General features: G+C 52.1%; 1 protein-coding gene across 1 annotated transcript in view; it reads right to left on the bottom strand.

Annotated features, from left to right (window-relative positions):
* The window catches only part of CACNA1B (calcium voltage-gated channel subunit alpha1 B), a gene marked incomplete at its 5' end in the record, with an annotated part of 170,645 nt that overhangs the window by 36,244 nt on the left and 108,652 nt on the right, over positions 1–25,749 (bottom strand). The window contains 11 exons of the mRNA XM_034663768.1: positions 7,852–7,935; positions 8,352–8,462; positions 8,760–8,924; positions 9,205–9,406; positions 10,179–10,316; positions 13,685–13,844; positions 15,514–15,623; positions 18,359–18,465; positions 19,535–19,594; positions 19,891–20,020; positions 22,711–22,837. Coding sequence (XP_034519659.1) covers positions 7,852–7,935; positions 8,352–8,462; positions 8,760–8,924; positions 9,205–9,406; positions 10,179–10,316; positions 13,685–13,844; positions 15,514–15,623; positions 18,359–18,465; positions 19,535–19,594; positions 19,891–20,020; positions 22,711–22,837 — 1,394 coding nt within the window. The remainder of the gene's footprint in view (positions 1–7,851; positions 7,936–8,351; positions 8,463–8,759; positions 8,925–9,204; positions 9,407–10,178; positions 10,317–13,684; positions 13,845–15,513; positions 15,624–18,358; positions 18,466–19,534; positions 19,595–19,890; positions 20,021–22,710; positions 22,838–25,749) is intronic.

Genomic DNA, 25,749 nt, shown 5'->3' with positions numbered 1-25,749 from the left:
AATAAAGACGCCACTAATCCACACGACGGCTTCCTTTCATCTTTTCCCCTCTAGGCGGAGCAGGGTGAAGGACTAAGCTCCGAGAGCACTAGCGGCCAGGGCCCAGGGGCGCTTCCAAGCCAGGCAGCTCCTCAGCCCTCCCACCAGCCCTGCTGGGCATCGGGGCTGATGGCACGGCCATGGAGGGCTTATCTGAAGTAAGGCCTGATACAACTACAAGCTACCCTGGCCTCGAGTGTCCAGCAGCTGAGGAACAGACACCAACGAGTCTCGAGTGTCCGGCAGCTGGGCTACAGAAGGTCTCTGCCTTGTGTGTGGGCCCCTCTGGAGACGGAGGTGTCCCTAGAAGCCAGCTGGGCGTCATGCTGTCTGCATGTCTGGCAACCCCCGCCCTTGATGCCTGTTCATCAGTCTGCCCTCTCTGGCGAGGAACCACACAGGAAGAAACCCCCAGAGCAGTGCCCGTGCAGACGGGAGCTCAGTGTTTGGAACCCTTTATCCCCTTTCTCCTGGGAACAAAGATCCCCGTGTCCAAGCATTAGGCCCGTGGGGATCAGCAGCCAGCTCGCTCCTCCCAAAAACCATACTGGCATGAACTATTTCTGGATGAGAAGCCCTTGGGCAATGCCACAATGGCAATGGTTGGTGTCACAGAACATCCTTGGGTTTTTTGTGAAAATGGCAGCTCGGAACTTTTCCCCACATTATTTGGATTATTAATTTTTTAAAACCATGAAATATACCACATACACCAAAGAATATGTATAAATATGTGTATGGATGCAAATTTCAAAGACAAATAATAAAATCTCCGTATATTCATCACCCAGCTTAAAGAAGACAAAATGTCACCATTACTTTCGAAGCCCTTCCTGTTTCCCTTTCTCCTCCCCAGGTGTAGCAGCCACACTTAATTCTTGTTAATAATTGCTTTTCTTCGCTGCCTTACCGCAAACTCTTAAAACGTGTTATACTTGACTTTTCTTAACCTTTGTAACGGAACTCTACTGGATGCAGCCTTCTCGGACTTGGGCAGACTTGCGCTGACCGTGAGCAAACTGCTTCTGAGAACCATCCCTCTTGGTGTGGAGACCACACTCGAGTGCGAGTGTCACTCCACTGTGTTCACGTACAGAACAATGAGTGATTCTGCTGCTACTGTGAACGGTGTAGCCACGAACGTCTGTGTGAGCGTGTCTCCAGGCCACCCGCCCAGACACCCTCTGGTATGTACCTAAGAGGGAAGTCGCTGAGCTGCAGACATGCCTCTGTCCAACTTTCTAGGGACTGCCGCACTTTTCCAACAAGCTTGTCCAATGAACACCCCAGCGGTAGTGTGGAGGCTGGGCTGTCCCACTTGCTAACCGTGGGCATGGCTGGAATTCCTGTTTGACAAGCCGGAGGGTGTGAAATGGCATCTCAAGGTCATTTCACTTTACGTTTCTTTAATTACAAATAAGGTTGAGCAGCTTTTCCTATGTTAAGTGGTCATTTCTGTTTCTTATTCTTCTAGTAAAATGCCCAATTATACCTTTAGCTTTTTCCATTTGGTTGCTTTTGTTTTTCTTAATGATTCACAGAAGAGCCTTGCACAATCTGGACACTAACCTTTGTTAGTGGTCTGGAAAACCCCTCCGCCCTCTGGCCATGCCTTTGTCACTAAATGTTGGTGCATCCAAGAGCTCAGTAGCTCATTCTTTTCTCTCCTTTATTGATCTCATTCAGTCTCATGGATCTGATATCATCTTATATGCTCATGGTTCCCAATCTTATGACAATGGCATGAATCTCTTCTCCAAACTCCAGGCCCATCTGTCCAACAGCCTGTTGGATGACTCCTTCGGGAAGGCCAAATCTAACATGTACAAACTGCTCCCAGTCCACACATACACAGTCCGTAACAAACCTGTTCCACCCACAGTCGTCCCCCTTTCAATTAGCGATAATCCATGTCCCAAGTGCTCAGACTTTGATGCCGCTCTTGCCTCAACTTTCACACTGGCTTCTGGTCCATCTGCAGCTCTACTGGAAAATCCATCCAGAATGATGGTCTCTCACCTTCGCCCAAATCCCCAGCACCCCTGCCGTGGTGCTCAGTGGCACTCATACCCTCACAGGCCCCATACTCAACTGTCAGGATCTACACCTTTTTTTCCTGAGAATTTTCCCAGGCCAGGACACAAGTGCCAGAGACCCCTCTCACCAGCAGCCTTCGACTAGTGGCTGACAGCACTTGCTGAAAAATACCCCAGTCACCTTGCCACTTGCTGGGATAATGGAGGACCCACAGTGGTAACTGACTTCATAGTACCTTGTATTGGCTGCCTCCCTTCCCTGGCCCACTTCCTTGTTCCCCTGGTATTCCTGTGATCACCTCCCAAATAAATGACTTGTACTGAACTCCTGTCTTGGGGCCTGTTTCTGGGATAACCCAACTAAGCCCTAAGTCGCCTAGCCGCTCTGCCTGTGGCTGCATTATATTCTCAGGCAGAGGTTGGGTCTGAAAAGCCAGATCATGTCACTCCTCTTCCTACCTCACTCAAAATAAAAACCAAAGTTTACTGCAACTGCAAACCCTTCCCTGCTCCCCATTTCCTCTGCCCATGTTGCTTCACCCCTTGTACACGCTGCTCCTGCAGCAGTGTGCCCACGTCCTCCCTCAGGCTTGCAAGTGCAGGGCGGGCGCAGGGCTCGGTGTTGCTTCCCCAGGCCCCCCTGCTCCACGTCCTCCCAAACCCAGACATCTTGACTTGGAAGTCACCAACTCAGTGACATCTTGTCTGGACACACAGCCATCAAAGCACCCCCCCGCCCTGTGTCTCATAGCTCTTCTCTGCTTTGCCTGCTCCCAGTACCTCTCACTGTGTAGCACTGTGTCTCTCTCACTGGAACGAAACTCCGGAAGAGCAGAGATTTTCATCTTTTGTCCCAGCACTTAGAATACTGCTTACCACATGATAGGCAGTGCATAAATACTTAAAATGGATACATGAAGGAATGGGATGCAAATATCCCCTCCCTCTAAATGGATTGTTCTTTCTTCTTTTGATAAACAGAGGCTCTTTATTTTATAGGATTTTTTTCCAGTTATGGATGGTGCTTCCTATTCTTTGTTGAAGAAACCAGTCCCTATCCTGAGATCTTAAAGATAATCTCCTGTATTTTCTTCTGAGATTTTTAAAGGTTTTTCCTCTTGTATTAAGTACTTTCATCCAGTCGAAATAGGTTTTTTTTGTGTGAATGGTGTGAAGATCCAATTTCTGTTTTTCCCTATATTGATCATTATACCCACGTCAATTGTTGAATGGTCTCCCACTAAGTAACACAGTCATACATCAAGTTTCCATATAGGAGTGACCTTCGGGATTCTAGGTTCTTGATTCTGTCCATTGGCTCATTTACGATCCCTGAGCCAGCGCCACAGTCTTAACGTTCTAGCTTTATAATGAATCTTATCACCAACAGAACAGTATGTCTCCGCCACCACTGCCCCAGCAGCACCTTCTGCTCTTAAGTGTCTCAAGTATTTAAGGGGCCTTGGCTCTTTCTAATGAGTTTTAGAAGCAACTTGTCAATTTCCAAAACAGACAAAACAAAAACAAATTCACTTATTGAAATTACATTGAATCTACGGATCAATTTGGGCAAAACCATCTCTGAAACTGACACTATTTATTATTTAACGTGCTGTATAACACCATCTATTTAAGTCTTCTTTACGATCTTTCACTGCGGTTTAGGACCTTTCCACATGAAGTGTTGTTAGGCTTACAGTCAGGACCGCTGCTGCTGTACTGACACGCAGTCAGCTACTCACTCAGGTTCTCTACTCAGCAACCATGTTAACACTCTTATCAGCTTAAGATTATTTCAGAGTTCACCCATAGCTAATAATGCTATCTATGAATAATGACAGCTTTGTCTATTTCTGTTCTAATACTTAGGTGTTTTATTTATTTTTCTTGTCTTATTCATTCAACAAGTGTCTACTGAATACCTAAAATGTCAGGCACTATTCCAAGCACTGGAATATGGCAGCGAACCAGACAAAACCTTTATCCTCATGGAGCTGACATTCAATTTATTGAACTGACCAGGGCCTGAAGTTCAATGTGGAAAAGAAGGAGTGCTTACAGGTATCGTCCTTTTCTAATTTTAAAGGGAATTCTTTCCAAATTTCACCATTATATGATGGTAGCACAGGATTTTTGGTAAATTCTCTTCATCAAGTCAATAATTCCTAGATTGCTAATAATTTCTATCATGAATACAATTTGAGTTTTATTGAACGTCTTCTCTGCACCCAGGACAAGGTCACATTAATAGTGTCATTTGATCTGTTAATGTAAATTAGACTTTGTGATGCATTTTACATCTACATTAATGAGTGAGAGTGGAATATGATCTTCCTTTATTATACTCTATCTTTTACATAATTTTGTTGCACAGATTGTACTAGTCTCATACAAATAGAGAATGTTCACTCTTTTTCTATTCATTGGAAGAATTTGTTTAGGGTAAGAATGACCTTTCCTCATATTTTAGGTAGAAGCCTAATTAATGCATAAGACTACTGTAATCAGTGGTATGAGGCAAGACAAATTAGTTATCACACCTCACACTTCCTTTTCCTGGTAGGCTCCCTTGAGTTTTAGAGATGGCGTACACCCCTTAGGAAATACTGTTGTGACCCATTTATCAGATGACACAAAGCTGCTAGGTTTGAGAGGATTCAGAGCAAGAGAGGGCTCTCTAGCAGATCCATGCTACAGTACCAGGAGCCCTATAATTTGGGCCATAAGATACAACAGATTCCACAGTGCTGGGGTGTCTGTGGTAGATAAAGACACTGTGTGGAGTCCCTGGAAAGCCCACTTAGAAAAGTTAATGCAAACACCTGGGATTCTGGAGCAAGGCCATGTCATCTGCTGAAGACATCACCAATGAGAGAGGCCACTCCTGGCGACTGGGCCCTGGTGGAGACTGTGTCTGACCATGAGACAACTGTTTCTATGACACCAATACTTCTCCTTATGAGTGTGTGTTGCAGGCCTGCCAATAATCCAGTATTATGAAGAAGTGCTGCAACCAGAGCCAAACCCAAGCACAGCTAGAGGGCACAGTCACATGACAGGTGGCCCAGTGCCCCAGGCCTCTCACCTTTGCTGCACCTGTCTTCCTTAGCTCACTCCTACCCCAACATATCATGGCATGATCACTAAAGCCAGGAGGAAAAACTCAAATCTGATATACGAAGCAGTTGGCTCAACACTTTGGTGCAGCCTCACTAGAACCCCACACAGACACGACCTGAAATACAGTGGTGAGCCAGAGCTCTAGGTGGTGAACCTGATCAGCCATGGTGTGGATGGAGAAAGAAGTTGCCCATGGTATGGATTACAGGACCTTAGGCAAGAGCTAAAGCTTGGCCAGGGCTCCAGAGGGAACAAAGTTTGGGGAAAGGCATCCAGATGGACCTAGGGAATGGATGCAACATGCATGCAGGTCCTTGTATTACACATTGGTGTCCACCACAGAGCATCCATAGCTGTAGGGGCACTAAAAACCAGGCCCAACAGATGACAGCCAGCCTCTATCCTCACCAGCTCCAATGTTCACATAGTAGATCCATGAATGGAATGACCACGATGGCTGAGATGAGGGCTGTGCCTGCGCCCAACAGGTGGGCTCCCTCTCAGCAAGGCTGATCCAGCCATGGCCACTACTAAACATCCAGCCCATTATGAGCAGAAGTCAACTAGGCCTCTACAATGCACCATGCTTTAGGCTGTCAACCAACCACTTGGTGGTAATTTGCTTACATGGGAATCCTTTCACCTGGAAATGGCAGTGGTTTGTCTCAACTGGGATCACTCATACTCTGGGTGTGGGTTTGTCTTTACTGATGGAATACCTTGGCCTGCACCAGGATCAGAGATTTACCAATATGGGATTCTGCATAACATCAACTCAGAGCAAGCACAAGGATGTACAAAGGAGCAGGTGACTCAGGATCCAATGGCATATCTTATTCAACATCACTCAGGAGGTGGCCACCTGACAAAATATTGAAAAAGCCTCTTAAAGGCACAGATGAATTGCTGGCTTGGTGATGTACCTCACGGGGTTGGGATATTGTCCTTCAAGATGAACTGACAGACAAGAGATGGTACTGGGTGCCCAACTGTTGCACAGACCTAGAAAGCAAGGGGTGGAAGCAGGGGTGGCCCCGCTCACTATCATCCAGCAACCCTAGGTTTGCTCTCATCGTCTCCGTAAGTTTAGGTTTGGCAAATAGAGAGGCTGAAGGGGTAGGGAAAGCTTCCACTGTGCAACACCAAAGTCATGGTGTGCCTCCCCCCCCCCCCCCCCCNGCTCCTCATGCCATAAGACCAGCAGGCAGAGCAGAGTTTCCAGGCTGGCCAGGGTATTTGATGCTGGTTATTGAGAAGGGCAGAGCTACCACTACATAGGGTAGGAAGAAGTCTACCTGGAAACCAGAGGGTTCACTAGGGCCTTTCTAGATGCTCTATGACCAGTCTTAATTATGACTGGACTACCATGGCAGCCAGAGCCACACAGGGTATGACAAGCAAGGGCTTGGGCTACATAGGGTGACAGTGTAGGCTGCCTCATCCGGCCCAGCAACCAGAGCAACAGAAGGCTGGGCACCAGTCAGGGAACCCTAAAAGGGGGATAGGGAGAATAAGTTAATGAACATCAACTTAACTCAGACTAGCTCTGGCTGGTTACCAACCCTCTTCTCCAAGACATTGTGACCAGCACCATCCTGAAGAATGAGGGAAGTGAACCCAGTGTGAGATGTGGGCAGAGCTGAGTGGGGCCAGGTTAACAGCAGACACTCCTGCACTCCAGTGCGGCCCTGTTACCATGATGCCTGATATTTCTTCCTCCCCAGTGGTGCCAGAGCTTGCTTTGCCTTCATGTGGGGTGCACTGAGAAGAGCTGGAGGTATCTGACAATTGAAACCTCCAGGTGCAGCCCTTAGCTGTGGACTAATCAGTACAGAGGCAAGAGCTCTGCAGCTCTGAGGTGTGACCACCCTGTCTCCAAGCCCCCATGGGGGATGAACCAAATTCACCCCAACACTTGGCTCCAGACACATTTCTGATCCTTCTTCTCTTACACATCCATTTCCCCAAACCTCTCTCTCATGGTTTTGTCTGTGAGTGCTTCCTAAGAATGAGTTGTACAAGAGCCCACCATAGTGTCTGCTCCTAGAGAATTCAACCTAAGACACAGATGAGATTTTTTGCTGTTTAATTCTAACTTAATGCATTGTACTCAAAGAATATTGCTTTATGATTCAGATTCTTTGAAATTTGTTGAGACAGGTTTGTGTTTTAGCACTTGGTCAGTTTTTACATATAATCCGTGTATGTCTGATATGAATGAGTATCTCATTTTATTTACACACACACACACACATATGTAAAACAAATCTGATATTCTAAAATATTCTAAATGCCTGTTGGTTTTAGTTCATGTAATTCTGTGCCAAGTTGTTAGATCTGTTGGACACACACAGATTTAAAAGGTTCTTGTCTTCCTGTTCAGTTGTTATAATGGAGCTCCTAGGTGACTCTCAGACCACCAGACTAGAAGACCTTTTTGAAACCACTTTCTTATCCAAGAAAGAGCATTTCCCAAGACAATCCCCAATCCTCAACTCCACCTCTGGAGAGGAGCCTCCTTCTTTCCAGGGGCTCCTGGGGAACTCTGGCAAGAGAGAAGGGGCTAACACTCAGGACCTGGAGGCACCCTGAGGGAGCACCGCCTAAAAGGAAACCAGTCTGGGACCCCGGAGGAAGGACAGGAAATGCTACTTACCGCAATCTCTGTTACTAAAATATCAGTAATACTTCCCAACACAGTGACAAAATCAAAGACATTCCAGGCATCTCTGAAATAGTTCTAGAGAGAAAAAAGAGCAGTTACTGCTAGAGGCTGATAAGGGTTCTGCCAGGCAAGGAGTTGCAGGAGGAGCCCCTAATCAGGAAAGGCGCAAAGGGACAGATGGGGAACCCCAGGTGAGACACCACAGCTGGGTAAGCAAACACCTGTGGGTCTGGGCAGGTGCAGAACTGAGAGCTGTGTGTCCAGAGAGGAGGGACCTGGCCCCGCCTGTCTCCAGGAGCTGGGCTAGGGGCAGAGCTCAGGCAGCTCAGAGTACTGGAGCAACCCCTTCCTCAGGGCCCCCGCGATGTCACATTTGCTCTGGGGGCTTGGGGAATTCCCAGGTCCAAGCTGTAAGTCCCTGAAGTTCCCCCTACAGAGAGGGAGCCAGAATGCAGACCACCAAAAGGCCAAGAGGGAGCCAAGGCACCTACCAGTACCCCAAAAGCGATGATCTTCAGCACGCACTCCATGGAGAACATGGATGTGAACACAATGTTCAGGCATTTCAACATGAGCTCATATTCATACGGTGCGTCATAGAACTGCATGGGGAATGAGTGCCATTGGCCACAGGTTCGACTGCCCCAAGACACCCCACCAGGGACCACCCTGACCTCCTGCCAGAGCGCGCACAGAGAACTGCATGCCTGCCCCGGGTAGGGACACCTATCCCGGCTCTCCCCCTGCGTTCTCCCAGCACACGCTCACCGTCTCAGCCCAAGACAACCCAGGGCACTGGGCTTCTGTAGGCATCCCATGCCGACCAGGACATGATGAGCTGCAACTACGGCTCTCATACCCCAGCTGGCATCCGCCGTACCCGTGCTCGGCCCGCCTACCTTCATCATCAGCACCACTGTGTTGAGGGCGATCATGGCCATGATGAAGTACTCAAAGGGAGGTGAGACCACAAATGTCCATGTCTTGTACTGGAACGACTGCTTGTCCTGGGGCATGTACCGCGTCAGGGGCTTGGCACTGATGGCGAAGTCGATGCAAGCCCTCTGCAGGGGGAGAAAGGAGCACGGGGAACATGGCAGGGGTGGGAGGAACCCCACACTGCACCACCCACTGCACCCCACACCTGTCTCCTCTATCCTCACAGGCAGCCCTGACCAGCCACACTCAGTCTCTCCTTGCACCTGCGCTGGCCTCCAACTGTGCGGCAGTGAGCGAGTCTCATGTGGAAAGGAAGTCCAACGGTCCTGCCCACGCTGCCCATCAGGGGAGCCCAGCAGAGCACTCACTGCACATGCACGTGGGGCAGAAGAGGGAGCCACCCACCTCGTTCTTCTCCAGGCTGCACTCAGACATCACCTTGTCCCCCTGCTCCTGGAAGGTGATGATGATCAAGGCCACGAAAATGTTGACGAAGAAGAAGGGGAAGACCACGAAATAGACCACGTAGAAGATGGACAGCTCCATGCGGTACCCGGGGCTGGGGCCTTGCTCCTCGTAGGTGGCGTCCACAGAGTGTTTCAGGACCCTGCACCAAGGGCAGACACCAAGTGTCAGGGGGACCCCTGAGGACAGAGCCACGGGAAAGTCAAGACCTGCATCACAGGTGAGGCTTCCATCCCTGAGCCCAGAGACAGCAAGAGGAAGGGGGAGCTTAACATTGCAGGCCCAGGCCCGCTCCCAGGACCTCAGTCTCCTGAGGTAGACTACCTTCCCGGTAGGGTTTGTACTCAGGGCTGTTGGAGGGTCATCACGGGGAGGTCTCCAGGGGCCAGAGGTCCTAACCACAGGATAGGTGGAGGCCCAGGAGTCCTGCCCTGCTTACTCCTGGCTCACATCTGCTCATGCCCAGCATACCAGTTCATACCCAGCTTCGCCTGTCTTTAGAAAGTCCTGGGCTCCTGGCACAGCATTGATCCTATCTTCTGAGCAGAGGTCCTCCCAGTCCCAAAGGAAGTCCCCTGTCATCCAGTGTGGCACTGAACATATAAATCCCTCTGTCCACCCTTAACTGAGGCCAGAAGGGTAGGCAGGAGACACTGAATAGCCCCACCCTCCCTCTGGTCTTCAGCCACTCAAAAACGATTTTCAGGAAATCATTACGCTGTGCACTTTGCCTTAATCTTCTGCTCTTCCCAGGCTGCCCACTCTTGGACGGCAGAACCATGTCTCACCCGTAGGTACAAGAGCCTATGGTGTATTTGCTGGGTGATTAAAACACCAACAGATGCAGTTAGGGACTCCCTGCCTGAGCTGCCCCTTTGCTCTAGCCTGGCCTGCTACAACGAGCGAGTACTCACATGGGCCACCCCTCTCCCGTGGACACTGTGAACAGTGTCAGCAGAGCCCAGAGCACGTTGTCGTAGTGAAAATCGTACTTCTTCCATTGCCGTGGTTGGGCTTCCACCTCCTCCTTCTCGTAATCCAAATACTGACCCCTGGAAATGAGGGCGTAGGTCAGAGGTTAAAGACAAAGGGTCCAAATTAACCCACTGGTCTATGGTCAACTGATATTTGACCGGGCTGTCCATCCAATGGAGGAGGTCTTCAACAGAGAGTGCTGGGACAACTGGGTGTCCACTCGCAAAAGAAGGAAGCTGGACCCTACCTCACTCCATGTACAAAACTCATCTCGAAATGGACCAAAGACCTCAAGATAAGAGCTAATGCTAGAGGGGCGCCTGGGTGGCTCGGTCCTTAAGCGTCTGCCTTTGGCCCAGGGCGTGATCCCAGAGTCCTGGGATCGAGTCCCACATCGGGCTCCTCTGCGGGGAGCCTGCTTCTTCCTCTCCCACTCCCCCTGCTTGTGTTCCCTCTCTCGCTGGCTGTCTCTGTCAAATAAATAAATAAAATCTTTAAAAAAAAAAAGAGCTAATGCTAGAGAGCTGTTAGAAGAAGACACAGGAGGCCTCGAATTAGGGAAAGGATTGTGAGATATGACACTAAAANCTAACGCTAGAGAGCTGTTAGAAGAAGACACAGGAGGCCTCGAATTAGGGAAAGGATTGTGAGATATGACACTAAAATCACTAGCAACAAAAGAAAAAAGTAGGTGAATTGGACGTCATCAAAATGTAAATCTTCGTGCTTCAGAGAAGGCATCAACACACAGAACGGGACCAAATATTGGAAAATCGTCTCTCTGATAAGACTTGAATCCAGAATATAAAAAGAACTATTATAATCAGTTATAAAAAAGACAAATACCCCAATTTTAAAAAATGGGTAAACTGTCTGAAGAGGCATTTCTCCAAAGAAGATATACAAATGGCCAAACAGCACATGAAAAGTTGCTCAGCATGACAAGTCATCCAAGAAATGCACATGGAAACCACAACGAGGTATCACTTTATACCTCTAGGGTGGCTATAATTGATTTTTAAAAAGGAAAATAACAAGCACTGGCAAGGATGTGGAGAAATCAGAACTCTCCCACACTGCTGGAAAATAAAATGGATCAGCCATGGTGGAAAAGTCTGGCAGTCCCTGAGACCGGTAAGCAGCATCACCACAGGACCCAGTAGGCCCAGGGCTAGGCAGACACTCCAGAGACAGGAACACCACTGTCCACACAAACACGTCACACGCACGCTCACAGCGGCATCAGTCCTAACAGCCAACAGATGGAAACAACAGAGGAACGAATAAATGAACTGTACCACACCCACAGCACGGAATAAAATGCAACCGTAATGGGGAATGATGTTCTGACACATGCTATAGTGCGGGTCACCTCAAAACCATGAAGGTAAATGAAGTCAGACACAAAAAACCACGTATTTACGATTTCCTTTATATGAGCAGGGAAATCTAGAAAGACAAAAAAATAGATTCATGGTTCCTAAGGGCAAGAAATGGGGAGCTAGTGGGTAATAAAGGATATGGGAGGTTTTTGTGTTGCTTTTTAACTTATGAAAATGTTCTAACATTGACTGTGGTGATGGCTGCACGTATCTGTGAATGTATTAAAAAAAATCACTGAATTGTGTAATTTCAATGGATGAATCATACGAATTATATCTTTTTTTTAAAGATTTTATTTATTTATTTGACAAGTGAGAGTGGGAACACAAGCAAGGGGAGTGGGAGAGGGAGAAGCAGGCTTCCCGCCGAGCAGGGAGCCCGATGAGGGCTTGATCCCAGGATCCCGGGACCATGACCTGAGCCAAAGGCAGACGCTTAACGGCTGAGCCACCCAGGCGCCCCTAAATTAGATTTTAATAAAAACAAAGAATATCGGGGCGCCTGGGTGGCACAGCGGTTAGGCGTCTGCCTTCGGCTCAGGGCGTGATCCTGGCATTATGGGATCGAGCCCCACATCAGGCTCTTCCGCTATGAGCCTGCTTCTTCCTCTCCCACTCCGCCTGCTTGTGTTCCCTCTCTCGCTGCTGTCTCTATCTCTGTCAAATAAATAAATAAATAAAATCTTTAAAAAAAAAAGAAATTAGGTATAAAAAAAAAAAAAAACAAAGAATATCACTGAATGGGGGAAAGGATGCTGGGTCACCTGGATATCCAGCTACAGAAGAAATTAGGTATAAAAAAAAAAAAACAAAGAATATCACTGAATGGGGGAAAGGATGCTGGGTCACCTGGATATCCAGCTACAGAAAATTTATCTTTATCCATATCTCACCTAACACACAAAAATCAACCCCAGATAGATCCCAGATCTAAATGTGAAAGGCAAAAACAAAATTTTTAGAGGAAAACATAACATCTCCCTGACCTTCAGATAGATTTTCTGAACAGGACACAAAGAGTACTAAATGTAACAGATAAATTGGACTATACTACAATCAAGACTTTGTTTTTTAAAAGACACACTTTAAAAAGTTGAAAGTACCCCACAAGGGAGGAGAAGACAACCATAACCCATAGACCTGATGAAGGATGACTATCGAGGACTTTACAAAATCCCTGCAAATCAATCAGAAAGAGAAAGAAAACCCACACAGGAAAACCGGCGAAGGCTTGCACGGACCGTTCCCGGGACACCTGAGCGGTCGGTCCCCTGCAGAGGCGCCCAGCATCACTGGCCACCACACAGTGAAAATCATGCAGCAGAGAAATGCCACCAGCCCGATATCAGAAAGGCCAAAGAGCCAAAGACAGAACGCACGAGATTGCCCCCGCTGGGGAGTACCGGAGCTGTCACGTGTGTGGCAGGAGTGTGACTGTACACACGCACGTGGCTGCACCTGCGGAAGCTGAACACAAGCACAGAGCACAGCCCTGCGATCGCACTGCGACGCTTGCACTGCGTACACGCCCTCCCAGCACACAAGCCCTGGAGGAGTCACAGCAGCACTGCTCACAAGAGCCTCGGCCTGGGAACGTCCCCCATGCCCAGCAGGCACCAAGGGCTAAGTACGTGGTGACGTACTCGCAGGAGAGAACACTGCACGAACACAGGCACCTGGACCATCACTGTGCGTGGAGAAGGAGCTGCCCGCACTGCCCTGCTCAGCTCCCGCACCTCTACCCACTCCCCTTTCCCCTGGTTCTCCCCACCGAGGGCACCTCTCCTGTTTCCTCCAGGGCAGGGCCAGGTCCAGAAAGCGCAGCCCCTTGGTTGGTCCTAGAGCTGAGCCTAGAGCCTCCAGCAGTACGCCAGTGGCCCCCTTGTGTTCCCCGACGTGTATGGGCAGGAAGAGCATGTCGCCCGGGAGTGGCTGGTCCCTGACTCCGCTGAGGAAAATGAGCCAAAAGTCCCTGGCGTGGCCTTGGGGACAGAGGCACACTGCAGGCCCCTCCCAGAGCCCTTGGCCTCGCAGGGCTCCCCACGCGCGCTGCGTTGGCTTACCGGCAGTCCCTCTCCAGCCCCTTGGACTCGTCCGTGCAATAGAAGAACTTCCCTTTGAAGAGCTGCACCGCGATGACCGCAAAGATGAGCATGAACAGCACGTACACGACCAGGATGTTGAGGACGTTCCTCAGCGAGGTCACCACACAGTCGAACCGGCCTGGGGGGGGGGGGGCTCTGCTCAGGGCCGCGGGGCCTCGGCCGGAACCGCGCGGGCACCCTAACACAGGGGGCTGCCTTCCGCGGCCTCTCCCGGGACCGGAAGAGTGGGCAGGGGTGCTCCGAGGGGTGGCGCGGCAGACGGGCTGGACCCTGGCAGAAATCTGCCGGACAGGCCACCTAAGTGAGGGTGACCGGGTCAACCAGCGCCAGGAGGGGCCGGCACAGAGGGAAAGGGGTGCAGACGGACGTATGGCCAGCCCCCTGCTCCCGCCTCTGGGCCTGCCGGCGGGTCACACTTGGCTCCTGCCATCAGTGGGAACCAATATGGGGCAGAAAGGCAGCGATGCCGTGGCCAGCTCCAAGACAGGGACTTGGGGCATGTTTTGGTGTGGCCCAGAGATGACTCTGTCACCTCTTAGCACCACTGTCCGGGCTTCTTCTCAGGATCTTTCCTACCTGGAAGCTCAGCTTGCCCTGAACTCCCTGGCTGACCCTGGACTGCTGACCCTGGCCCTGGTCCCTGTTTCTCAGAGCTGAGGAGATCCCCCATCCTGCTCTGGCTGTGCAAAAAAGCAGGTCCACAACACTCTGCTGAGACACTCCTGGCACACTCAGACACCAGCAGCTGCCTCAGCAAGGGCAGCCACTGCCCACGTGCCCAGCGTCCGCGACACCCCCGACCTACCGGCCCAGGTCCAAGTCCCCACCTGACACAGACGGCCTCTGGCTGCCCTCAAGCCACCCCAGCCCACCCCTTCACAAGCAAACTGCCTTCTATAATCCCCACATTGCTTCACGTCTGCAAGGCTTGCCTCTGCACGCTGTTCACAATACTTTACTGCACAACTTTGTGGGATTAAGCGAGTTTAAGCATCACAGCATTCCTCACAGTGGGAACACGCTCAGTAAATTATCACATTTTAGCACAACTCCAAGGGTTTGGGTTCACGCTCCTCCTTTTATCCAGAACCTCAGCCACACCAATCCTGCGGGCCCAGCCCAGGAACCACTTCTCAGGAGCCCCTGCCCTCCCTGCATCTCCCTCAGAGCCCTCTGCCTCTCTCAGCAGCCCCTTCATTCTTTTCTTTTAAATTTCATTTCGTTTCATTTCATTTCATTTCATAGACAGAGAGGAAGGGCAGAGGGAGAGAAAGAATCCCGAGCAGACTCCCCACTGAGCACGGAGCCTGACACGGGGCTCGATCTCACAACCATGAGATCGTGACCTGAGCCAAAGTCAAGAGTTGGATGTTTAACCGACTGAGCCACCCAGGTGCCCCTCGGCAGCCCCTCCTTCCCTGTACAACAGCTGTTGGTGCTGCTGGGTCGAGGACAAAGAGCCTTCCAGAACACTACTGAGAGGAACCTCTCTCTTGTGCAGCATCGTGGAGCTGACGGAGCTGGACCCACTTACACAGTGTGTGATCTGAGAAAACAGGTGTGGGTCCTCCCTCAGCTCTGCTCATCCCATCCCACGTGGGAAGCTGCAGCCGGACAGGGTTAGTTATGGGGGCACATGTGCACTCACAAGACACAGGACACATGCACATGCATGCACACAGGCACACACACTTGTGCACCCACGTGCAGACATGCACACACGCATGTGCACACGTGCCTACACTCACATATTCATGCACAGCCCTGCACACTGCTCAAGCCCCAACTCCAGGCTCTCACCTTGAGCTTAGGCAGCCGTTTTATGGTCTTGAGGGGCCGCAGGACACGCAAGACTCTCAGGGACTTGATGGTGTTGATGTCTTTCCCTTTGGATCCTCTAGAAGGGAGAAGCCACACATGCAGACAGGCAGGATGCACACCTGTGCCCAGTTCCCACAAAGCCTACTGGGCTGCACTCCCCCATGCCTGGTATCTTAGGCCCCAGGATGGAAGACCTGGGAACAGGGAGGCCTCTGCCCTGCAAGCACCACAGGCCGCCACACCTCCTCCTGTGGGTTGCATGACCAAGGCCTCATCTGAGCAGACAAAGGCCAGCACCAGGTCAGCAGCACCTGATGTACAGGGAAAGCTGGGCTCCCAGATGGGAAGAACGCCTTCTCACAGACCGTCAACCATTTCTATGCTAGTCGTCCTCTAACACCCACCCCAAACCAGCTTCATCTGGCCGCCACGTTGAGACCAACAATGGGAATAAAGAGGAGAGGAGGGGGCTGGCCCCAGGACTGCAGACCTCGCTCAGGGCGAGCACATGAAAGCCTACAAGCCATTAGTGCAAGAGCCTTCTGGAAGGGCTGGTTCCTCTTGCTTTTCAGTCCTGGTAGAGGGAGGTAAGGGGAACATGTCTGGATCTCCCTGCCTGTCCTTGCTCAGCTGCTTCCACACTCCTCCAGATGATGTAAAACGGATTGAGAGGGAGAGGAGGAGAGGGATGACAGGCATGCAGGAAAGGAAGGAGTGAAGGAGAGTAAGAAAGAGAAAAAGTTAGATGAATACTGAGGTGATGTAAGGGACAATGCAATGCAAGGGGTGGACAAAGGAAGAAAGAAAGAAATATCAAAGGAAAGAGAAAGAAACAGAGAGGGAGAGAGGGAGGGAGGGGGAAAGAGCCCACAGAGAGACAAAGAGAGCAGCAGACAAGAAAACCCGGATTGGGGGAATAAGACAGGGAGTCAGGAAAAGAAAATTCCAGGCACCAGATGCAAGCTGGGAAATCCAGGACCAGTGGGCCCAGATCGGGGCCCCTCACAAAGGAAGGCAGAGCAGGCCCAGGTGGCTCCCTCAGGCTGCCAGGGGCCCAGTCATTGTCAGACTCTGGGGGCTGGCCTTCTCACCAACCCACAGCCAGGGCAGCTATCGGGGGTGGGGGTGACCCCCGTAGACTGCCTAAGGAGGCAATTCTTAGAAGCAAGGCCACACCCACCCTCAGCAGTGGCTGAGGACTCGGGACTGGGGGTCCCATTCCATCCTGCTCAGAGGTCACCTCCCTCCAAGTTCCCAAGGAGCCTGCACATGGGGAGAGGGGGCAGGGCCTCTAGTCTTCTTTGGGCTCCTGCTAAGCTCTAGGGAAAGTGAGTTATGAGGCCCAGGTAGGATCTGTGGGTTAAAGAGAGCTGGGGATCCCCAGTCCCTTACATCTGCCCCAAGACCCAGCCAGGGCCTACATTCCAGAACCAGATGGAATTCCCTCTGAAACACCCAGCCTCCAGACCACCGTGCCAGGTGTCTCCATCACCCCAGGGTTCCGGACACCCGCCCCCAAACCAGGTTCCTCCAGCAGCCCTGCTGAGACCAGTCCAGAGAGAACGGGAGGCAGGGTGGGTGGGCAGACACCTGAGGGGTGCAGAAGGGAGGAGCACTCCTCCGGTTTTCTAGGGGAGGGCTCTCTGCAGGGACAGGCCTCAAGGTGGTCTGTGTTCTGTGTCTGGAGGCCTCATTTCACACTTACCAGCTCACAGCCTTTCTCTTGCTCCGAGGCCACCTGGCTGGACTGTACCCCTTCCCCTGTCTTACTTGCAAGCCCCTCACTGACACTTCACATACAAAGAAAACTGGGGAAGACCCCCAGCGAAGACGCTGCTCATTGCAGGGAGCCAGTTATGAGAACAGAGAAGAAAGAAAGACCCGTTGCCAGAGAACAGATGTGGGAAGGTACCTCAGGATGTCCAACATCCAGGCAGTCATGGTTACAGCAGCCCCCACCCAGAGCCCTCCCTGCCCTCAGGGCCCACATTCCCAGCTTCCGGCACTTAGTCGCCAAGGGCTGGCCTTGCCCCAGCCCCAGCCCCAGCCCCCAACCCAGCCCCCAGAGGTGAGGCAGCAACACATGGCCTGGGGACACAGCTTCTGGCAGCATGCACTCTGGACAGGGAAGGAGGATGAGCAGAGGTGAGGCGTGGTGGGGAGCTGGCCCAGGAGCGGCCATGCTGTGCTGTGATGTGGGGCAGTGCGAGGGGCAGAGGGAAGGCATTACCCCATGAAGCTCCTACCGAGAGTCCAGCAACAAAGAGACAAAGAGAAGAGAGTCAGTGAGGGAGCCTCGCCCTCCCCGAGTGCTCAGAGAAGAACACCGGCCCTCCGACCTTACTGATCTCTGGGTGTCCTCCGTAGCTCCACCCAGGCCCCCCACACCTGTCCCATGCCCACCACCATGCAGGGTCTGAGGGAGTCAATCCAGGCCCAGCCACAAGGGAGCTGAGTGTCGCCCACTAGGAAGTCCGAGAAACCAGAGGTCTAACGCTCCGACAGGGGAGGATACCCACCAGCACCCACCAGCTCTCGCTGACCAAGCCGTGCAGCCGAGGTCAGGCACGTAAGCTGTTCTGAAAGACCCTACCGGCAGGCACCACACAAACCAGAAGCCTGCCCGCCCAACGTCAGAACCACAAGCCATGGCAGGGACAAGTGGGCCTTGAGATGCTCTCAAACCCACACAGGAGGGGGGCTACACACAGCCCATGGAGGCCAGTGGGGTCCCCTCCTTCCCTTACCCCCACTCCCACCACAGCTCTGGGACTGCAGCCCAGCCAGACCCAGAGAAGACATGGTACTTACGAGAAGGCAAATGCCACCAGGGCCCCACTGACCACGATGAAGTCCAGAATGTTCCACAGGTCCCGGAAGTAGGCCCCAGGGTGCAGCAGCAGTCCCAAATCAATCATCTTCAGGGGAGAGACACGTATTAGATGCTGAATGTTTCAGAAAGAAAGGCAGGGCCGGGCCCTAGACTCACGGGGTGGGGGGAGGGCGCCACTCAGGTCACGCCCTCTGAGGGCCTCTGTGGGCCTTTGAATCTCGATGCCATTGATCCAAGTACCCCTACAGGGTCAGGACTGGCTGAGATCTTGCCTGGGCTCCCAACCCCCCTGGAGACCCCCCTCCCCTTGCTGGGCTGCAGGCATACACCACTCCAGGAGACTGCTGCCGTGCCCAGACCCTCAGAGGGTGAGCTGTCTGCAGCAGGAGGGAGAGCTGGTGGGGTTCCCAAGGACCCGGCTCTGCCATTCCTAAAGCGGTGATTTCTGGCAAGCACCTTAATGTCTCCAAGCCTCAGCTTCCATGTCTATAAAACGGGGTGACAAGAAAAATGTCTCTCCCATGAGTTTGTAAGAGGAAGTGAGGGAGCGGAGGTGATATGCAGATACACACACAGGAAAGTCAGCAAGCCACAGGCACACCCCCAGCTGCGCTGTAGGCGAAGACGGCAGCCGTGTGTGCACACACACAGCCACTTGTCAGACACTGATGAGGAGCGATGCCTGTCAGCATCCGGACAGAGTGGACCACCACGAAAATGGTCAGCCCTTCACCGAACAGGCAGCACTAGAGCTCTTCTAAACAAAAGTCTTCCACACCCACTCACCACGATGTTCGGGTGTTGGGGCCCTCCTTCTTCCCTGCCTGACGTCACAGACAGCCCTGGGGGTGGGCTGAGCCCACACATGCACATTACCCCAAGTCTGTAAGCCTTGGTTAGCGGTGCAGTGGAGACAGGAATGGCACTGGGAAGTTCTCCCAAAGCTGGCATAAGGCTGTGGTGAATCTTCGGTGAACTGGCCTCTGCCTCCACAGCACACGTCAGCACACTCGTGTGCACGCATTCTCTCACCGAGCACACACCCAGGGCACACCCACCAGGCGCCCTCATCAGAGGCTACAGGCCCCAGCCTGTGTCAGCCGTGAGTGTGGATGAAGGAAGCACTGGGCCACCAGGGCAACCACGTATCTCACCTTTATCACCATCTCAAAGGTGAAGACCCCTGTGAAAATGTAGTCCATGTACTTCAGAACCTAGAATCAACAGGAAGGTTACTGTCAAAAGCTGGGCCGACAGCTTGAGCCCGCACAATTTCAGCAGCGTCATGCTTCTCCTGCAGGCCTCTGAACAGACAACTCCTTGGCAAGTGTGCCTGTGGGACAAGCCCCTCTGGCAGCAGCTCCGGCCCTGGGCACATGCCCCCTCTTCCTGTCTGTAACTCAGGGCTGGGTCAGGAGGCGCCCCCAGGCCTGCATCCCCACACCCCTAGAGGGAGCAGACAGGACCCTGGCACGGCCCAGCCCCTCTGCAGCCCGAGGGCCGTGCTCACGTTGTTCCTGGGCGAGTCTGTCCGCACTGGATCCTCGGCGGCCAGGGCAATGCTGCTCAGGGCGATGACCACAAGAATGACCATCTCAAAGTACCGCATGGTCACGATGTAATGGCAGAAGCGGCGGAGCCTGCGGAGGAAAGCACAGGCGGCCCGAGGCCCAGCGCTGAGCCGGGCGGGTCCCCTCACCGGAGCGCATGCTTGGCCTCTCCCTGTGGAAGGTGTCACGCCAGAACCAAGTTCTGCTAAGTGTCCCTGTGTTTGGGAGACAGCGGCCAGGTGATGGCTGGTGCCTCAGATTCTTGAGAGGGTGTCCCAGGAAGAGGGTGGGAAGGCTGCAGAAACCCACCGCACATTCACCTCCTATGTGCGGACTGCTGTGCCCCCTACAGATTGACAAAGGGGCGGGGAGGGGGGCCGAGGTTGCTGCTCAGAGAGGACGAGGCTGAATGAAACCCGCACTCCTGTGGACAGCAGGCGTCTCTGGAGAACTCAGGAAACCTCTCTGGGTCTGTGCTGGCCCGGGCGTGTCTGAGCCCCCAGGGCTGTGTGTGTCCCCTGCCCCCTGCCACACTAGGCAGCATTACTGACCACTAATCTGTTCTGTTCGGGCACGTGCTGGAGCCCTGGGCCCGGTGGTGAACAGTGCGGGCAGACACCAACAGGGGACTCTCGGATGCTGACAAGTGCTACAACACAGCAGCAGGCAGTGACCAGGAGATCTGGGATCCGGGAAGACTCGGGGGACAGTGAAGCTGGTCTCAGGGGTAAGGGGGAACAACCACAGAGCCTGCACACAGGGGAGGCGGGGACAGACCTGTGTCTCGCCTCTGCCACCGGCCCCTCTCTCTCTCACTGCCACCTCCCTATTCTCAGGGCCTTAGGTCTGAAGGGACCTGCCACCTCCCAGCCACGCCCACCCACTACTCTCTCTGCCTTGAAGGGACTACTGTGCTCTCCTCTTCGCCATGACCACCGCCATACTCTGGACTCCACACCGACCACAGTAGTCCCCCTTCCCGGGCCCTCTGGTGACCCCCTGGCATGCCTGCCACTGTACAGACACCTCTCTCCTCCCTCCTCAAGGACACTCCATCTCTGCCTCTTTCCTTCTGCATCTCAGGACTGAGTATCTGCCCTCACTCAGCTCTCCCCCTGGCCCATGTCCCTGAGTCCACCAGCCAGGACACATCTACTATTTGTCCCTGCTCTGCAAGATCTGCACTCACCTGCCCCCAGCTCAGTGGGGCCCCAACTATCTTGCAGAAACTCTGGGTGTCATCCCTGACATCTCCTTCCCCTTCCACATCTAATTTATCAAGTTCTGTAGATTCTCTCCAGAGTGCCTTCCCAAGCATTTCACTCCCAAACCTCCCCACACGACCACCGTCATCAGATCTCCACTGTCTCTTCCTGCAAACCTTGACTGCATAAGCTCTGTCCAAGGGCTGTGCTGAAGTGCAGCCTGACTGTGTGCCCACTGCCCCCCAGCTGCCTGCCCCCTCTCTGCTCTTTGCAGCACTAGTGCAGCCTGACTGTGTGCCCACTGCCCCCCAGCTGCCTGCCACCTCTCTGCTCTTTGCAGCACTTTGCATGTAAGTTGTGGCCTCTCCGTAGGGCACGCAGCAGCCCACTGGCCTCTGTGCTTTTCCACTCGGTTCTGTCTTCAGCTGTTCTGAGCCTGATGCCCTCACTTCTGGACCATTGTGATTTCTCTTCTTTCCACAAAGAATGCTTGTTCCTCTCTCTTCCCCTTAGTGCTCATTCACCTTTAGGATTCAACTGAGATCACTTACTTCCTCCAGGAAGGCTCTCCGACCTTCCCCACCTGCTCCCAGACAGAGAACCTCTCTACCTTCCCTGCCCACACTCCCAGCAGAGCAGAGTAAGCTCCCAGGAAGCATGTGCTGAGTGAAAGCGTGAAGAGAAGGGGCGACAGTGGATAGTGGAGGCTGGGTAGAGGCACTGCACGCTTGGAGGGATGGGGACAAAGGGTGCAGCCTGACTCCATCGGATCTTGCTGCCCTCTGCCCCACCCCCGCCCTGTTCCACCACACTGGCTTTTATTGCTTCCACTCCACTTCACCTGTTGCCTCTGCCAGGGATGGTCTCCCTCCCCTTCCTCACCAGTCTCACCTCCCACTGAGACCCAACCTGACCTTCCCACCCTAACATTAGCACCCCCAGCAGCTCTGTGCTTCCTTTGTACTTCCCTCCATGGGATGTCTTAGGCCCCTTACTTACTTGTCTGGTTTGCTCTCTGTCTCTCCTACTTGCACAGAAGCTTATCAAGGACAGGGTCCTTGTTTGTTCTGCTCATTATCCCGTATTCCCAGCACCTAAAATGCTGTTAGTGTATAAGTACCGGGTGACCTAATGCAGCGACTGGACTGATGAGTGGATGAAAAATGCTGGTGACCTCATGATAAACAGAGGGGAGAAAGATGGGCAGACATGTGTGTGAACATGGAGCACACACACATGCATGCGTGGACAGTGGGCACAAAGGACGGTGGACACGTGAGGGACACAAACTGGGTGTGTGTGTGCGGCGATGAACGGTCACTGCAGTGGGGGTAGCAGCTCTGGGGCTGACTGTCTGTGTGTCTGTGGACAGGCCACGGACCTTCCCTGTGGGTTCGCGTCCATCTGTGGGTGAGGTAACAACAGTATGTGCTGACAGACTGCTGTGGTGATCATGAAAAGTACATGGACTCGGCGCCTGCCAGGTCACGTCTAGCACACACTGCGACCGTGCACACAGACCGTGGCCACAGACACGGGACAGGCACACGGCATGGGCAGGCGAAGGAGACTCACAGGTTGGTGGGGCTTAAACAGAACATGGAGCTGTATGGGACGATGGGTCGGGGGCCACTCCTCATCACATCATCAGCTTCCGCCTCCTTCTTCCCCTCGGCTTGGCTTTCCAGGTCCACGTTACCACCTACAAGGACACATGGCCACCAAATTAGAGGTGTGGTGCACGTGAAGCCTGCATCACACAGGTCTTACCCAAACAACAGACACGGTCCCAGCCCCAACCGCACAGGCCTTCAGGGACCTAGCCAGGGAAGGGCATGTGGCTAAGAACACAGTTTCACGAGGGACTCCCTCCAATCATGGTCAGATCACGACTGAGGACTGAGCCAGCACTGGAGGCCCCTCCTCCCCTCTCACTGCGCAAGGGTCAGGGCGGGAGCTGCACCAAGCACTGCGCCCTTGGCTGGGGACACCTCTCCCTCCACCAGGGGCCGCTGGTCTAGATGTTCTAGGAACATCAAAGTCCCCCTTGACCCCAGAGACCAGGGCCAGCAGGCTCCGCTCCCCTGGTTCAGGGCTCAGCGCCTCCTTGAGAAAAGGTATCGTGTGGCTGCCTGGTGAGACTGCCCCACTTGCCTCTGCAGAGACCTCAGGCCAGCAGGACAGGGAGGAACGGGGGCCAGCCCTGGACCACAGACACTCTTCTGAACCCGGGAGTCCAGGCGGACCCCGCTTGGGATTCTCTCCTTCAGTACCCTGGCAAAGGTCTGCAGAGCCTGGACAGTGACCCAGGGAGGACTTCAGCAGAGCCCACATCTCATATGGGCTCCTTCTCGGCTCCTCACTGCTCACTCCCCTGTCCCTCAGCCCCCACATCTTATTAAGGAGATTCTGTTAGCTAGATTTTTGTTCTTGTTAAGTAGATTCTGGTGTCTGTGCATAGTGCTTTTCTCACAGTGACTTTTCATTTTTCAGTACCCTAAAGTATGTTTCCATTCTTGTGGGTAACGAAGTTCCCAAGACGTCAGGGACGCCCGGGAAGACAGGGCCGTGACTTGGAGCCAATGCCTACTACTGTACCTCATCTCTACTTCTTACAAGAAACATAAAAACAAAGAGGATGTCAAAAGGCAGCAGAAACGAGGGTGGTTACCGCCGGAGCCCGTGTGGCCGCGCGTCCCAGAGAGGACAGCCGGGCCAAGAACAAGCCCTAGATGTGTGGAGGAGCTCCCAGAAGCAGCGGCCGTCCCCTGCTGGTGGTGTCAGTATATAATCTCTCAGAAAGCAATGTGTCAAGAAAGCCCTACAAAATTCTATTTATTGATTTGATCTGTAACCTGTTTTCACAAAGGTGTTTGTTGTAAGCCCCTCTACAACAACAAAAAATTATAAAACATCCAGTCATAAGAAAAAGACTAAGCATGCAACAGTCACATGATGCACTGTACTACAGATATTAAAAATGCCTACGAAGAGTTTCAATGACAAAAGAGGTTCATGATATTGTATGTTAAAAAAGAAGGCTGTGTATGTGTGTATCCCAGGTGAGCTCAACTCCAACACAATAACACACCTGGGGAGAAGGAACACCAAAACAGTAATAGTAATTGTGGCGATCTCTCAACAGCTGACAGTGATTTTAATTCTCTTCACTATACTTTAAACATTTAAAAAAAAATTTCCAGGATGAGCATGCATTTCTTTTAAACTAAGAAACATTTATTATTTTAAAACCACAGCCTTTCCTTTCAGACCCCCCCCACGGTAACAGTAAGACAGGACCAGTATGGACTCAGTGAAGAATTTTGCTGCTCGAAGTAAGTGGAACGAAGATGCCAGAAACTGGGTGGAAATACTCCTTCTGAAATAGATTTGCAGCAACAACAAAAGTCATTAATTAAGTCAAAGCAGACCAAGAAAAGCAGGAGAGGGTCAAAAGGGAACTGTGAGAGACTAAGCAAGTTCATTGTTAGAAGCAGGTTACTAAAAAAAAGGCTTGACAGTAAAATTAAATCATGAAACAGGACATGCCGTCCTGCAAAATGGCCAGATACAGAGAGCACTCCTGAGAAACAGCCACATGCTGGACGTGGTCCAAGAGCTTTACGCCTCATGACAGCACTCACCGGCTTGTGCGTCACCTCTGTGTTCCAGACTAAGAACCGAGACGTTACCTCGTGGGGTCGTGATCGAGCAAGGCTGGGAGAAGGGCCCGGAGCCGCGGGCTTACTACACGGCAGGGAGCTACAGGAGGGTTCCTACTAGACTGCCCTCCTCAAAGAGGGCTGAAGTGAGCCCAGACTGGGGGTGTCCTGGGCTTCTGGGAAAGCAGGGGTAATGACACAAGCAACCCTCATCTGGCCCCACAGATCGGGCAACCCGTCTGAACTGGAAGAGAATTTCAGCCCTACCGACATCCTGCCATAGAATTTATCCCCTATACGTTCAGAAGGGCACTAGCTATATGCCACCCTTGGGAGAACTAAAAAAATAGTCCAATTCATTTTCTATAGGGCTTCATTATCTCACAAAACCCCAGCCAGGAAATGGTGGATTAAGGTCAGTCAGATATAAATTCAAAATAAAAAATATCACCAAATGGACCAGGAAGCAAGGTCAGCATGAATGACAGACAGCAGAAACAAGTAATAGTGTTACACCCTCCACAGACTTCAGATGCAAGAATTTTAAAAAAATTTAAATGAAGAATATAAAGTAGCTAAATATAAATATGTAAACAGATAAAAAAATGAATCCTAAAGAAATGAAAGAACAATGAAACTCTATAAAATTAACCCAGCATTTCCATGACCTGTGACAGAGAAACTTTAAATGGACTCATCGTCCCACTGAAAACAGCTACAAAAACTGAACAAAATATATAACTGTTTAAAGGCCCTGGGAACAAACCAACTTGGACAGAAGCCAAGAAGCTATAATCCTTGGAAGAAGGGAAGCACAGAGATGACCCCATGTTCCCCCAGCTTTTCCCCTAAGGCCACATACCGAGTTGTACTGCAAGGAAACAGAACCCAGTAGAAAGCAACAGGGAGGAAGAAGAAAAGACTGGAGTTTGGGAATGACAAAGTTTCTGGG

The sequence above is a fragment of the Ailuropoda melanoleuca genome, chromosome 7 (genome assembly GCF_002007445.2).
Source record: "Ailuropoda melanoleuca isolate Jingjing chromosome 7, ASM200744v2, whole genome shotgun sequence".
Classification (NCBI taxonomy): domain Eukaryota; kingdom Metazoa; phylum Chordata; class Mammalia; order Carnivora; family Ursidae; genus Ailuropoda; species Ailuropoda melanoleuca.
Note: the sequence above shows the minus strand (reverse complement) of the source record. Positions and strands in the feature narration are given on the sequence as shown.